This window comes from Rhipicephalus sanguineus, chromosome 4, assembly GCF_013339695.2.
Source record: "Rhipicephalus sanguineus isolate Rsan-2018 chromosome 4, BIME_Rsan_1.4, whole genome shotgun sequence".
NCBI lineage: Eukaryota > Metazoa > Arthropoda > Arachnida > Ixodida > Ixodidae > Rhipicephalus > Rhipicephalus sanguineus.
This window is the reverse complement of record NC_051179.1, coordinates 108301011-108314515: the sequence shown is the minus strand read 5'-3', so window position 1 is coordinate 108314515 and position 13505 is coordinate 108301011. Positions and strand designations below refer to the sequence as shown.

The 13505-nt window shown below is 45.3% G+C and overlaps 1 protein-coding gene across 1 annotated transcript in view; it reads right to left on the bottom strand.

The window, feature by feature from the left end:
• Window positions 1–474: 474 nt before the first annotated feature.
• LOC119390540 (ubiquitin-protein ligase E3B-like) overlaps window positions 475–13505 on the bottom strand; it is an 85184-nt gene continuing 72153 nt past the window's right edge. The window contains 7 exon segments of the mRNA XM_037658149.2: window positions 475–798; window positions 800–817; window positions 4139–4231; window positions 4820–4931; window positions 7202–7384; window positions 10527–10651; window positions 13335–13472. Of these exon segments, the coding sequence (XP_037514077.1) occupies window positions 625–798; window positions 800–817; window positions 4139–4231; window positions 4820–4931; window positions 7202–7384; window positions 10527–10651; window positions 13335–13472 (843 nt within the window). The 3' untranslated portion in view covers window positions 475–624.

Genomic DNA, 13505 nt, shown 5'->3' with positions numbered 1-13505 from the left:
AGGTAAAACATGCATGAGATTCCACAGAAAGAACACAAGCAAACGCATGCCTAGATGAAGGAAGAAACTTGCCCTTTCCTGCCATTCAGTCAACAACATGGTAAAAAAAAAAAGTGAAAGAAAGACACTGAATAAAGAGGATGCTTAGCTTACTTCAGTGCAGCATAAATGGTAAAATGTATGCCTCGTGTTTCGCATATGCTCAAAATAAAAACAGCTTCAGGCACGACAGTAGCCTTATGTCTGCTGGGTACAAAGGCAGTTAGCCACGTCATAAATTAAAACAAGCTACCTAGTAAGCAAAAGAACATTCTAGTGGACCACTGGACGAGGAAGACTAGTTGTGCCCTCACAGCACCCAAAACGAAAATGGTTTCATCGTCGCCGAAGGGCTGGATGTCACGCCGGTGCACCTTAAAAGGAGTCAAAACAAAGCACGTTCCGCAACAGCATGCTGAACGCTAACAGTACACTCTATAAACACACCCAAACGGGAGTTGTCAACATCACAGGACGAGTGGGGTGCTGCTCCCGAGTGAAGCACCCGGAATAAACAGACCTGGTGGATGGCGTACAGTGCGTGAAGAGTGACGGAAGAAACACAAGGGGGCCGAAGGGGGCTTCTCAGGAGAGCTCAAAGCCCGTGTTGCTGGTGATGGCGTAGCGAAGCTTGTCTCGAAGTGTGCTCTTGCGCTGGTAGTTGGGCAGCTTGAGCAAGTTGAAGCAGGTCGAGGAAGTCGGGAGTCGGTTCACGGGGTCCTTCTTGCGAATGGTGAAGAAGCCTCGGATCACGCTCCCAAATTGTGTCGCCAGTGTCCTGCAGAGTGCGAGGTGAAATGAAAGACATAAGAGTCAACATTGCAGAATGCGAGGCAGTTCAAATTCCAAACTTTAATTGCGCAGCAGATGTGAGAAAGACATGGCTGCCATGCTCTGGCAATGAGTGCTTTGTAACCTCTTTAACGACAGCTTCGTGAGAGTAGAGCAAACTAATGTGACTATGCACTGAAAGGAGCAAGGGAAGCTCACTGCGTCACCCAAAAGATGACTTATTCGTGATGGTAAATTTACAACTTTACCATAGTCACCTTCCATGCTCATCAGCTAAGGTTCACAGTTTTACAGCCCTACATGTCACAGTAACCATTCACTTGCTAATTAAATTAATGAGTACTGCATCACACATGCACCGTAAAACACGAACACATCTCACTCAATGGTTGTGAACGCTGGTTTTTCCAGCATTGGCATGATTAACAGTGCAAACAAACAGAAATGAACAAATGTGTGTGTGTTGTTGCCTCGCTTATTTAATCTACACACTGCCCCTCTATTGCACGCTTGCCTCCCCACCCCATCTGCTACAGTGCACATACCTATAAGTGCAGTGTGGCTCAAGCTACACTATGCTGCAAAAAAATCTGCATTTTCAGCAGCAGAGACTAGCCAACCAATGATAATGACTTCAGCATGACACCTATACGCATAAGCCTTGAAATGTAGAGACGTCATGGCCAGTGACAATAAAATAATAATTGTTGGGGTTTAATGTCCTAAAACCAAGATATCATTATGAGGGACGCCGCAGTGGAGGGATCCGGAAATTTCAACCACCTGGGGTCCTTTAACATGCACCTAACTCTAAGTACACGGGCCTCAACTACTTCTGACTCTATCGAAAATACGGCTGCCACGGCCAGTCAAGGCCAGTGACAAAGGTGCCAGCATGACTTGTTGTGACAAGCACCTCGACCTATTATATCAGCTTGGCAGCACGTATGGCACAGTGCAGTTGTAACACCTACTGCACGGTTTTATTAAACAACCTAAACGCATTGTGCCACCATTCGCTGCTGCCTCCTTATGCGCGGCTGCTTCAAGCGTGTGTTGCCTGTAGAAACTAAAGCAGCATTGCTATCGTTGCTTGGCCCGGCAAGATATGTGCTGCACCCACGTGCAGCCGGGTGTGATGTGAACACAAAGAAAGCTCATTGCACAAACATTTTCATGATAAATGTGCACGTACTTACAGCCTAGCAGCTGTACCGGCATGACGTGAGCATAATGGGTGACGCACTGCACATAATTAGCTAAAGACGATTGGCTCTACACGTGGCAGCAAGTGTCGGCGTTTATATGAAGCAACAGTGGCGTTCTCTCAGTAGCAGATTGCTGTGCAAATGTGCCCACATGCATTGGGAGAAAGCCGTACAAGCTGTCTGCTCTGCCACCACGTTCCCTGTCAGTTTTGAAGTGCTGCTTGCTATTGCCAACGTGCACTACCACACAGTTGTGCAAGAAAGCCTGAATTTTTTTCTGTGCTTCCAGTTTCGTCTCTGCTCTCGCGGCAAGCAGTCACGCTAAACCGCTCTCTCTTTCTTTGAATGCCACAGTTTGGTATGCTTACTAATGAGACGTTGTACACCGGGACAGCTATAGGAATCTGTGATGTTATCCTGACTGTTGAAATATAGGAACCTCGACATAAATTTGCAATATAACGAAGTTCTTTATAACAAGTACAACTTTGCTCGACATTTAACCGTTCTACTGTCGTGAGTACCGACACGGACACAATGAAAGCACACGGATACGCAGTGTATAGAATGTATGCTATAGCTGAACAAGCCTAACACTTGAACTTTACTGAATGATTATTCCCATTTTTGCATTTTTGATACTACCTTACATGGTTGGCTGCATTAAGGTTGGGCATACTGTAAGATCTGCAATGTGTTGCTCACACAGATGATCTACATTTTCATTCACATGACTTTGCAAGAGCATTTTTCAAGTCCCATTATTTTCACTCGGATTTCGCTACAAGACTAAACTTTATGTTCTGCAATGTTTAGTAAAGTGCTTCCCTGATTTGTTTAAAGAAAGTGTAAGTATGAGCACTTTGCAAATAGAAAATTGAGCCGCCACAAACACGGGGACAGGTTGGCAGGTGAGCCAGGAAAAAACAATGTCTTGCATGTCATCGAATAGCCAAGATAAAGCTTGTGAAATTGGAGTGAGAATGGTAGAGCTGCAAGTGCTAAATCGTTTAATTTGTCGTTGGAATAAAAATACAGGTCGCTGTACCGCTATTGCAGTAAAATAATAACTGGCAATAAAAGCTTGCACAATATGTTCTCAGGGACCACCTAAACAACTAAAATTTGGCTGCCTAGTTAGCTGTCCCACTACAGTTGATCACTCTGGGATGTCCTTCGACTTGTCCACACTGCGTTCGTGTAACTAATAACAATATCTGGGGTTTAACGTCCCAAAACCACGATATGATTATGAGAGATGCCGTAGTGGAGGGCTCCAGAAATTTCGACCACCTGGGGTTCTTTAACGTGCACTTAAATCTAAGTACACGGGCCTCAATCATTTTCGCCTCCATCGAAAATGCAGCCGCCACGGCCGGGATTTGATCCCGCGACCTTCGGGTCAGCAGTCGAGCGCCATAACCACTAGACCACCGTGGTGGGGCACGTTCGTGTAACTACAGGTATGTAATTGTTAGACACAACATTAATTAGAACTAACAGACAAGAGAGCCAAGGGAAGTGTAGGGGATGCTATTTGTAGTAACTATGATGTCAAGTGTGAGGAAAGTAAAGTGGACGAAAAGATAACTTGCCGCTGGCAGTGACCGAACCTGTGACCTTCGAATAACGTGTCCTATGCTCTACTACTGAGCTACAGTGGCGGTCATCATCCTGTCCGCTTTATGGGGTATATATGTGCATTTTAAATGTAGGAGTGCTAGTCAGCGCCGCTAGTATCCATGACGGCGAGTGTGGAACACTCTTTTTCTGCCTGCTGGTGCCACGAAGCACATGATCTTTTTATGAGCTGGCAGCTAACCAATAATCCCTCGCATACTATCTGAAGGCATCCAGTCTGCCAGAACAAGACGCTCGCAATGAATTAACGAAAGAAGGGGAATTTTAAGGGCTCGTTTTTCTTTGGCCGACACAACATTAATTAGAATTAATGTTGTTTCTATAAAAAAAAAGAGCTCTTAAAATTCCCCTTCTTTCGTTAATATGTAACTGTGTGAGATAAAAAAAGGGGACACAGAGCAGCAATGTTGTTTGGCCTGCAAAACACCTCTGGTAGCATCGTCTGACTGGTACAGTACCTGATCATCGCTGACCTCGACGCATCGAATGGAGAATGGTGGCTCCAAGTGGGCAAAGCCCAGAAGGGGAGGCTTTGAGCAGCTTGTCACAAACTGTGTTAAAGAGAAAAAAAAAACAATTTATGTCATAATTATTACACTACAGTTAAAAGCATCAAATAATGTCCCTCGTGCTTTAATGGCTTAACTGTTTGTTAGATTCACTCCGTTCTGTCTCACAAAGAAACGAGCCCCTCAGAAAAATTACCCTTCTTTCATTCTAACTCGGTGTTAGGCAAAGTAGTTGAAGAAAGAAAGTGACCACACATAGTGCACCACATGGTCAGAATTATTGTAAGTTGTGTGTAACAGCAGCCTACGAATGTTTCACACCAGTCAAACACAACATTTTTTTTTTATATCATGATGAGTACATCTATCACTGACAGAGCTTTCGGAATAGTTAAGCTATCACTACAGAGCTGTCTTAAGATTACACAACAGGTATTTTGCAATGATTGTGGCTGAAAGGTGTATGTGTGCACAATTAGAGTGAAAGTAGCACAATTTGATTATTACTATGAATATTCTTTCATGTCAAGATGCAACTGAAGCTTTTAGCTAAGTACCTTATTATTCCAGACGAATGTGGTGTTTCTCTAAGAAACAGCTCCCATCAAAAGAATGGATAGGCAATCCCACCTTAAGAAAGAGGTGGTGTTCCTCGGACGTGAAGTCACGCTCAAGGATGTCCCAGAGCCAGTTGACCAACCGGTGGTTGTTATGGAAACCCCCGAAGTACTTGGTGTGCCTCCTGGGATGACAGAAAAAAAAAACAAGAAATAAAAAACAAACTCCAACTCCATTGCTTTCTCAATATTTGCACAATGTCAAAAAAATGGTGCATTTCGCAGCAAGCAACAAAATACCAATATTTTGACCACTGTGACCATCGATCTTGGAGGCCATATCATCGCCACAACAGTTTCATTAGATGGCGCTCCTTTTCCAACAGTGACGAAACTTCTCTGCTTTTGCTTTCGATATAGTTATACCACTTAATCATGACATACAAAGGGATCCATGCAAAGGGATCCATGCAAAAGGATCCATACAAAGGGACCCGGCCCGCGGGCCGGGCTCGGGCGTGCCGACGTACTTTCACCTCGGGCCCGGGCCGGGCTCGGGCTACTTGGAGCTTTATCGGGCCGGGCTCGGGCCCGGCGCAAAGCCCGACTGAAGCCCGAAATATAGAGAATGAGCGGGGATTGTTTTCCAGCACGCATACAGCGCCTTTTCCGCGACCGCCCTTTACCGCTTTTCCTTTCCATTCGCCACTTTAAACAAAAGGGGAGCAGGTAAAGCACTGCCTCTGTTGCACTCCGACAAACAGAGAAGTAACACCACCTGAGCTAGTGACGGCGCCACGCGACTGTTCCGCGTTAGGTTTAAGGCCAAATCCCATACGAGTGAAAATGCACGCGACAGCGACGAGCGACCCGACGTAGATCGCCTTCGTGCAAGCGGACGCTTGCACGAAGGCGATCATATTTGCACGATCATATTTGATATGCTCAATAAAATGCCAAATTACCGGAAAACGATGTTTTGTTTTCGCAGTGAACCTTCAAAAAGCCGGGCCGGGCCGGGCCCGGGATTGTGTTTTCGTACGTCGGGCCGGGCCGGGTGGGCTGGCAGCCCTTTGCCGTCGGGCTCGGGCGGGCCTTCGACAATGTCAGCGGGCCCGGGCCGGGCTCGGGCTCGGAAATACGGCCCGTGCACAGCTCTAGTAGCCACTGTGTTAAAGGAGCCGTGAAACACTTTTCCAAGTAACCTTAAGCTTCATTAAAAGCTTCTAAGCTTCATCAAAAAAGCTTATTGGCTCACAAATTTACTGCCACAAAAATTTTTACAATCCTTCAAGTACTCGCGGAACTGCAGGGATTTGCCGCATGCTTTAATTAAGCGCTTTCTCTCTCCTTCCGTATCAGCGAGCGCCTTGAAAGCTATATGGGGAGGGAGATAGCAAGGGGGGGGGGGGACAAGAAGATGCGCCTCTTTGTCAGCACGCGTCGTGGCCTTGAGCACTTTATTCTTTTTTTTTTCTTCGAACGCGCAGCTTACATTCAACGTGCTCGCAAGCGCACGCGCGGGCAAGTGACAGCATCCGCAGAAACTTACACAGCTCATGGCGCTATGCAGCTATGTATGTGTACCTATGCAGCTCACGATGCTCAAATCAGCCAACAGCTCTGGACTTTGGGTATATGGCGCAGTAATTTGGGTATATGGAACCATTTGTAGAGAGAAGAGGGAGCAATTTCTAGCTGACTTTGAGCAATAATTGTGAATTCCATGCCGCGTGCTGCGCTAAAATATTTGGCTCGCGTGTTCTCAGGAGCCTCGACTACTGATCAGCAGTGTTTTCTGACCACGCTGAAAAAGTGTTGCAGGCCCCGTTTAAGAGTGAGGAAGGAAGAACTGATGGAGGCTTTAAAAAGTTCAACGAGGAGGCATCACTTCCACGTAGACAGCCTGGGTTTGATTCTCACTCGAACCGAAGTTTCTTATTATTTATTTTGTTTGCATTTTTCTCAATTTTTTGGTCACGGATGAGATGATTTTTCGCTCACAACCGACGACGCTGACACCGGAATTTCTGCAAAATGAGCTCTTTAACGCTGTCATGTTAAAAGCGTCATGCAGGAACGAAGCAGAAATACAGATGTGCCATAGAGCTATATTCCATATACTTTTTGTTGTTTAGGGCATCTATGATCGAGTACAGGATATAATACTGTTTTTTTTTTGTCTTTGCACACTTCAGGGCCAAAGATGCTCCGCTAAAGGTCTTTAGGGGTCACAAACACACTGCTGCCCTATTAAAAGGGCTTGAAACATGCCGAAAAAACACTGTAAGGCCCCTTTCATCACCTTTAATCCTACATCTCCTGTTGCGGTACAGAATGAAGATTTAAAAGACTTTTTTTTTTTTTTTTTCAAATAATGAGAATCAATTGAGGCAACATGCTCGAATGACTCCCTTAAAGTAGCGGCACTTTGATGGCTGACTACTCTGGCTACCTGAGGTCCTGCAGGTCGACGGGGGTGTTGTCGCCCGCTATGAGCCGCTGCAGCTCGGGCGTCGAGAACATCGTGAGCCACTCGGGATTCACCAGGGCTCGGAAGCCACGCAGAAATGCCGCCGTCTGCTCCTGGATCTGGGAGTGCATCCGGAAGTGGGCCATCAGGTGCATGTAGCTGATCCTGCACAAACACACAGCCACATCAGAGGACATGGGCTAGTTGGTGGTGACTGAACGTATACATCTCAACAGGTGCAAAGCAACACTCACACATGGAAGAGACACGTAAACCGGGCAGGCACTAGGACGGGCATGCTTTTTCCTTGTGTGATTGTTGCTTTGCGCCTGTTAAGGTGCATAAGTTCAGCGGTCAGAGGTTGCTTAACTCAGCAGAGGAGACAAGCCAAACAACTTTCACACATGTTCAACCCTTTCAGACGCCACCCATGAAGAACTGTCTGTAAATGCGTCAAATCGATAAAACGTTATTTCAAGGCACTCGATATTCTATTGCAGGGGTCCCAAACTCACCTCAGCCAGCGGTCCACAGTCAAGAAATTTGGTCCCACAAGGGCCGGGACAGTGAAGAGGGTTGTCAAAGCGTAGGAGGCAGGGAAGGGGGGGTTAAAAAAATGTCACCTCAAGGTGCCATTTCAAAGACCGCATTTCCCATAGTTTATATATGGCTCATTTCTGAAGGGGACATAGCGCCAGGATTCGAGACAACGTTGTGGTACTGATCTCCAGAATGACTCAAATCTGGACGCCGATCATGAAATACAGAAATTTTGTTCCGTGGTTATGTTTTAACTAGGGGCGTGCGAATATTCGAAATGTCGAATATTTTTCGAATAGTGTTTGCTATTCGATTCGATTCGCACTGGAATTTTACTATTCGAACTTCCCAAAGACAAATACAGTCAACGTCCGACTGAAAGTGACCACTTCCGATTTTCAATATGCTTCACCTCATCACACCCTCGTATTGCGGCAAAGCTGCCTTTCAAGCTCCGTTACGGTCGAACTCAGCCAAGACACAGTCAACGTCCGATTGAAAGTGGTCCCTAGATTTTGAATATGCTTCACCTCATCATACCCCGTATTGTGGCAAAGTTGCCTTTCAAGCTCCGCTACGGTCGCAAATGTATCAACTAAAAAAAAATGCTGGTTCCAACATAGAGATGAAAGATGTGGCAGAGTTGGGGGCTTTCTTAATGCTGCTTTGGACCTGAAATTTGAGCAGGAAGTCCGAAAAATCGGAAGCCGAAGCTTTTTAGCATCCAAAATTTCAGATGTTCTTATATATTGACGTCTACGAGGCAGATTTGGAACTCCGGACTTGAAGGGAGCACACCTTTGTCCGCCACATCAGTTGGGCTTCCACAGAAGTTGAAAAAGGAGGAGAGGCCGAGGAAATGGCATCTTTGCCTATCACGTGTAAAGTGTTGTCGGCAACACTTTGGTTGCACCAAATCATGTGCATAAATACAATTCGGCCTCTACATTGCCTGATTCTTGATAAGACAACTATGAAACACCACGCCACCAGCGCTTCATCAACCTAGCAAAAAGAAACACTTTCATGTTGCTATCTCATAAGAATGACGGAAAGAAGAAGACTTTCATGGGCTTGTTTTTTCTTTGTTACACACAATATTAATGAGACCTAACAGACAATATAGTCTGTTAGGTCTCATTAATATCTTATAAGAATATGGTTTAGAATCCTCTCCAACTTTTTTTTCTGCAATTTCGCTTCGAAGTATTTGAGAAATATTCGAAAAATATTCTATTCGATTCGCACTCGCATTTCAATATTCGAATTCGCTTCGCATCCGAAATTTTGCTATTCGCACAGCTCTGGTTTTAACACATAGTGGCCGCATGGGGTACTTCACGAAAAAACATGCCCGAGACCTGTCCCGTCTCTGTAGCTTACGTGAACAAAGCGTTATTTGCAACAGGCGAGTAAATAATGCGAGTAACGTTTGCCGAGTAACATTTTTTATAGCGAGCAACATTTGTTAATAATGCGAGTAACATGTCACGTACATTTTGTTCACAGTGAAGCCGCAGGCCGCTAGGGAAATGTCCACGGGCCGCAGGTTTGAGACCCCTGTTCTATTGCAACAAAATTAATGTCATAACATGCTAATTTATGCCTGCTATAGGAACTATTCCAAATTAAATTGTACTTAAATACCTATTTATTCTGAAGTCATTCATGCCTTGTTTTTGCATAAATATAATCAAATCTCAGGCTAGAAATATAGTGCGAATGAGTTTTCGGTTATGTCAATTTTGAGCAAAGAAAAGTTACACTTTAAACATGGTTCGCGGGAAGCGGAACGCCGAATGACTCGTTGAACGTGGTAGTGCCGTCAGCAAAGTAATTGTATGTAACAGTACACTGCAAAATGAAGTTAAATGAAGACAAATTTATTATGCAGGAGGCTCAATTCATCCAAAGCTCAATGTATCTGGCTCTTTCTTAGCCACTAGTCTATACAACTAACAAAAGCAAGTGGTGCACACAATTGTGAACATAGCGTGTCAAAAGGTTAACAGCTGGAAACGGAAGCCTTTACAAATGGTCATGCCTGTGCTGCTAGACACGGTAACACAAGACGCTTTGTTTGGAGCACCAGCAACACTGTCATACGTTGTTTTACGTAGTGCCAATGATCTTCACTGAACAACCCACTTTATGAAATGTCACTGTTTGCAATTGATCACTCTCACACGCAACATGCTTTTTGTATCCAAGGCTGCACGAATGATGTTGCACAGCTTTACCAGCAAAACGTGTGCTGACACACACCTTTCACTTGTGAGTGTATTTTTCAGCTAGAGGATAGTGCGCCCTAAAACTTCAGCCTCCTGGTACAAACCAGCCTCCAAGGCACACAGTACAAACACAGTCTTTTTCTGCGGGCACTCAATACTGGAAAACAATGCCAGGTTTTATTTGTGAGCTGCCACCATCACATTTTTTTCATATTCACATTCACTTCTACGATTCTGCATACCTGATTGAAATGTAGCTGCCTTAACCCATCTTAAATAATTCTCAATTTCTTTTGAACTTATACCAATCTTACATTTTCACCTTTTCCAGCAATAGCTCTGAACAGGGTTGCGGTATGTAAAAAAAGAAAGGAACAAACATATAAGTAAACCAGTTAACAGCAGTGGTTTCCAAGCTACAGACAATAAAAAAAAGGCCAACGACAAAAAACTATGCAGTAAACAGCACAATGTACCAACTAGCCCCAGTAGAAGCATTGTTGAAATAAATAAATAAACAACAATTGGCCACTCACTTGTTCTCGTTTGTGACCGGTATGGCCTTGCCGCCTGGTACCAACTCGTGGGTGACCAGCTTGCCCATACAGTCCTCATTGAGAGAGAAGGTCAGGTCGAGGTCCTGCACGTCCCCTTCGTAGTGCTGCACACAAGTTTGATGGGATGAGAGTGACAGCTGCCCATAGATCGTAAAAGGCATCACTTATAATAATGAATAGCGTTTTCTTGTGCAAAAGCATTACAATGGTTGAGAGATCAGTCAGCTGTGCTTTGTTGGTGCCTGTACAGTTGAACCTAGTTATAAAGAGGTCCTGTTCTACATGAAAATACGTCGGATATATCTGATACTTGTTGTAAACGGGAGTTTCAAATAGTGATCTTTGAGACTGAGTCTAGTAGAAATTGAATAGTGGCAGAAATGAATTTTCAAAAATTAGGCAGTATGTTACACTTTCTGTAACATTTGAAGGCGAAAGCCTGATGTGCACTTGGGGTTGAATTATGTTATACAATCGGGGACCAGAGTTCTTGCAAACCATAACGAGCGGTGGTGTCGGAGACATACATTAAATTACCTTGACATTCTCAGTTGATAGCATTGCAGCACACCTGCTTTAAGGTGGCAGAGTTTGATACATCTGCATTACATCGACCCCCAGTTTGAAATTTAAAAATTCATGCAGAATCTCCTTTGGGATTAAAGTTGCACCTCGGGCTTGTTGGTATGGCATATTCTTCGTCCTGTTTTTTTGCGCTACCACAGCTATCAAGAATCTCCTTTGGGAGTTGTCTAAGTGATGTGCAGGTGTTGAATTTTATTGCAGGTAGCGGCAGTTCCTGGAATGCCGTTTTCGGGTGGCAACGGCATGGTGTCTCTCGTATTCTCTCTAGCACTCATCAGCATTTCATCTTCTCTACAGCACTCATGCACGTGCCATGGAACGCTGTCCTATGGCGTATGCACCTCAAGACCACCGGAACGCATGCCTGGCATTAAGACTTCGCGAAGTTTGAATTTTCCTGATGCGTACAGTCCTCCCTGTCGGCTTTACGCCTTGTCCTCCAGGTGGCTTTTATGCCACTCACTTGAAGCCTTCCTAGACAGTGTTATCTTGCTGCATTTGTTTTGCACTGTGCATGACGTGCCCGAGCCAGCCTGAGCACGCGAGCAGCGTTGCACGGCCGCTACCTATTTTTAAAGACGATAGTCTTTCTTGAGGAACTTGCCCAGAAATTTTGGTCTGTCTGTCTGTCTGTCTGTCTGTCTGTCTGTCACCCGATTCAGCCAGCCGGCGAAAGTTGAACCACTTGCCCAAGGGCCAGCCATCTTGAACTGGTGTGTAGGTTCATACTTGTGTACATTGTCGATCAAAAAGCAAACGTTACGAATATCTGAGCGCAACATCACTACGTAAGTATTAGGTGGTGTGTTCCTTTACCAGAAAATACATAGATACGCAATTTTAAAGACCCTATTTTCTTAAGCTGCTGCGCTGAAATGCGGCTATGCTGGAAAATGCAGCTGCGCTGAAAATGCCATGCTATGACGGCGACGAACGCCCTCTGCCACGGAGGAAGGAAACCCTCTGCACAAGCTCATGTTTCCCGACGTATGCCAGATGGTGCCCATATCTCACGCAGCGACGCAGCGCTCGTCTATCATCTTTCGGCGGCATTTGCAGCGTAGCACGCAGATACGCGGCCAATTTTTAATAGTAGGCAGTTTTAGAATAGCGTACGCAATGCTTTGCCTTAGCTTTTCGCGCAACTGCACATGCGTACGCTTGCGGGCTCCCGTTAAGTGACGGAAACAGTGGGCCGCAAACACTAACGCTAACTTAGCATATGCTATTGTAAGACTGCCTAATGTTGCGGCCATGGGCGAAGCATCGGCATTCTCTATGGTGCCCTGCCTGTTTCTGTGGGACGGGCATGAAAGCTGTGACGTTTGTACAGGCACACGACTTAGCGGTATCAAGAGCCAGTGCGACATGAAGATTTAGGTGGACGCGGGAGAATAAATGAGCCTAATGAGTGCAGAACATTACTTTCGTTTCCAGTGCTGGCGTCTGCTTGATGCGCTAACTCCGAGGACACGAATGCATGTGAAACGGAGGCACATTAGCCTCACATCTCGCTGCAATTCACGGAGAAAAAAAATGAAAAGATGCACACATTCCCTTTGTGTGTCTCATTATTTCTCTGAAGTTTTATTCCTCTATTCAAGCAACAAATTGCACAAACCACACATGTGCCAAATAATTATCGCAGAGTCACGTGCTACTGTTGGCGACGTCAGAGCACAGTTGTCTACGGAGAGGGCAGACGTCGCAGCACTACCTTCTACGCAGGGCCACTCCATCGTGCACGTAATCCCCTAATTCTCTGGACGCGCTCCCGCGAGAAGAAGGGCAAGCAGCGTTCAGCTTGAAATTTGACTCATTTCTGCAGCGCGTAGAGTTGCAAATTTTGGCAGACGTGATCGTGAACGCCCAGTATGCTCGTCAAATCAAAATTGTGCTCATCAACTCAAAATTGTCGTCACCTGGTGAGAGGCCCCTTCAAGACATTTGCTTTCAGGGCATGGGTGGAGGCACGATTCAAACTCAAGCACTTTTATTCACTTATATTTTTATACCGGCGTTTGTCTTATCTGACAGACGGGCAATTTTCTCGTTGAGTCAGCACAGAAATGCTTATGCACTTACAAATCAAAACTGCATGTGGTTTTCAAGGTGACACGTAAAGAGTTCAATATAGGCGGTCATTCAATACCTGCATTCAATCTATTGAGGTTTGACTGTATGTACAAAATGTGCGAGTACCTTGACGCAGGTAAGGCTCCGGTAGAGGTCTGCGTCGAGTGAGGGCAGCTCGTCGATGGAGCTGTACAGGGCACTGTGCTGGTGGCCCAGCAGTTGGCTCAGGAAGAAGGACGCAAATGGAACGTCCACCACTATGCCCTGCATAGAAAAACAAAACAGCATGATTGATTG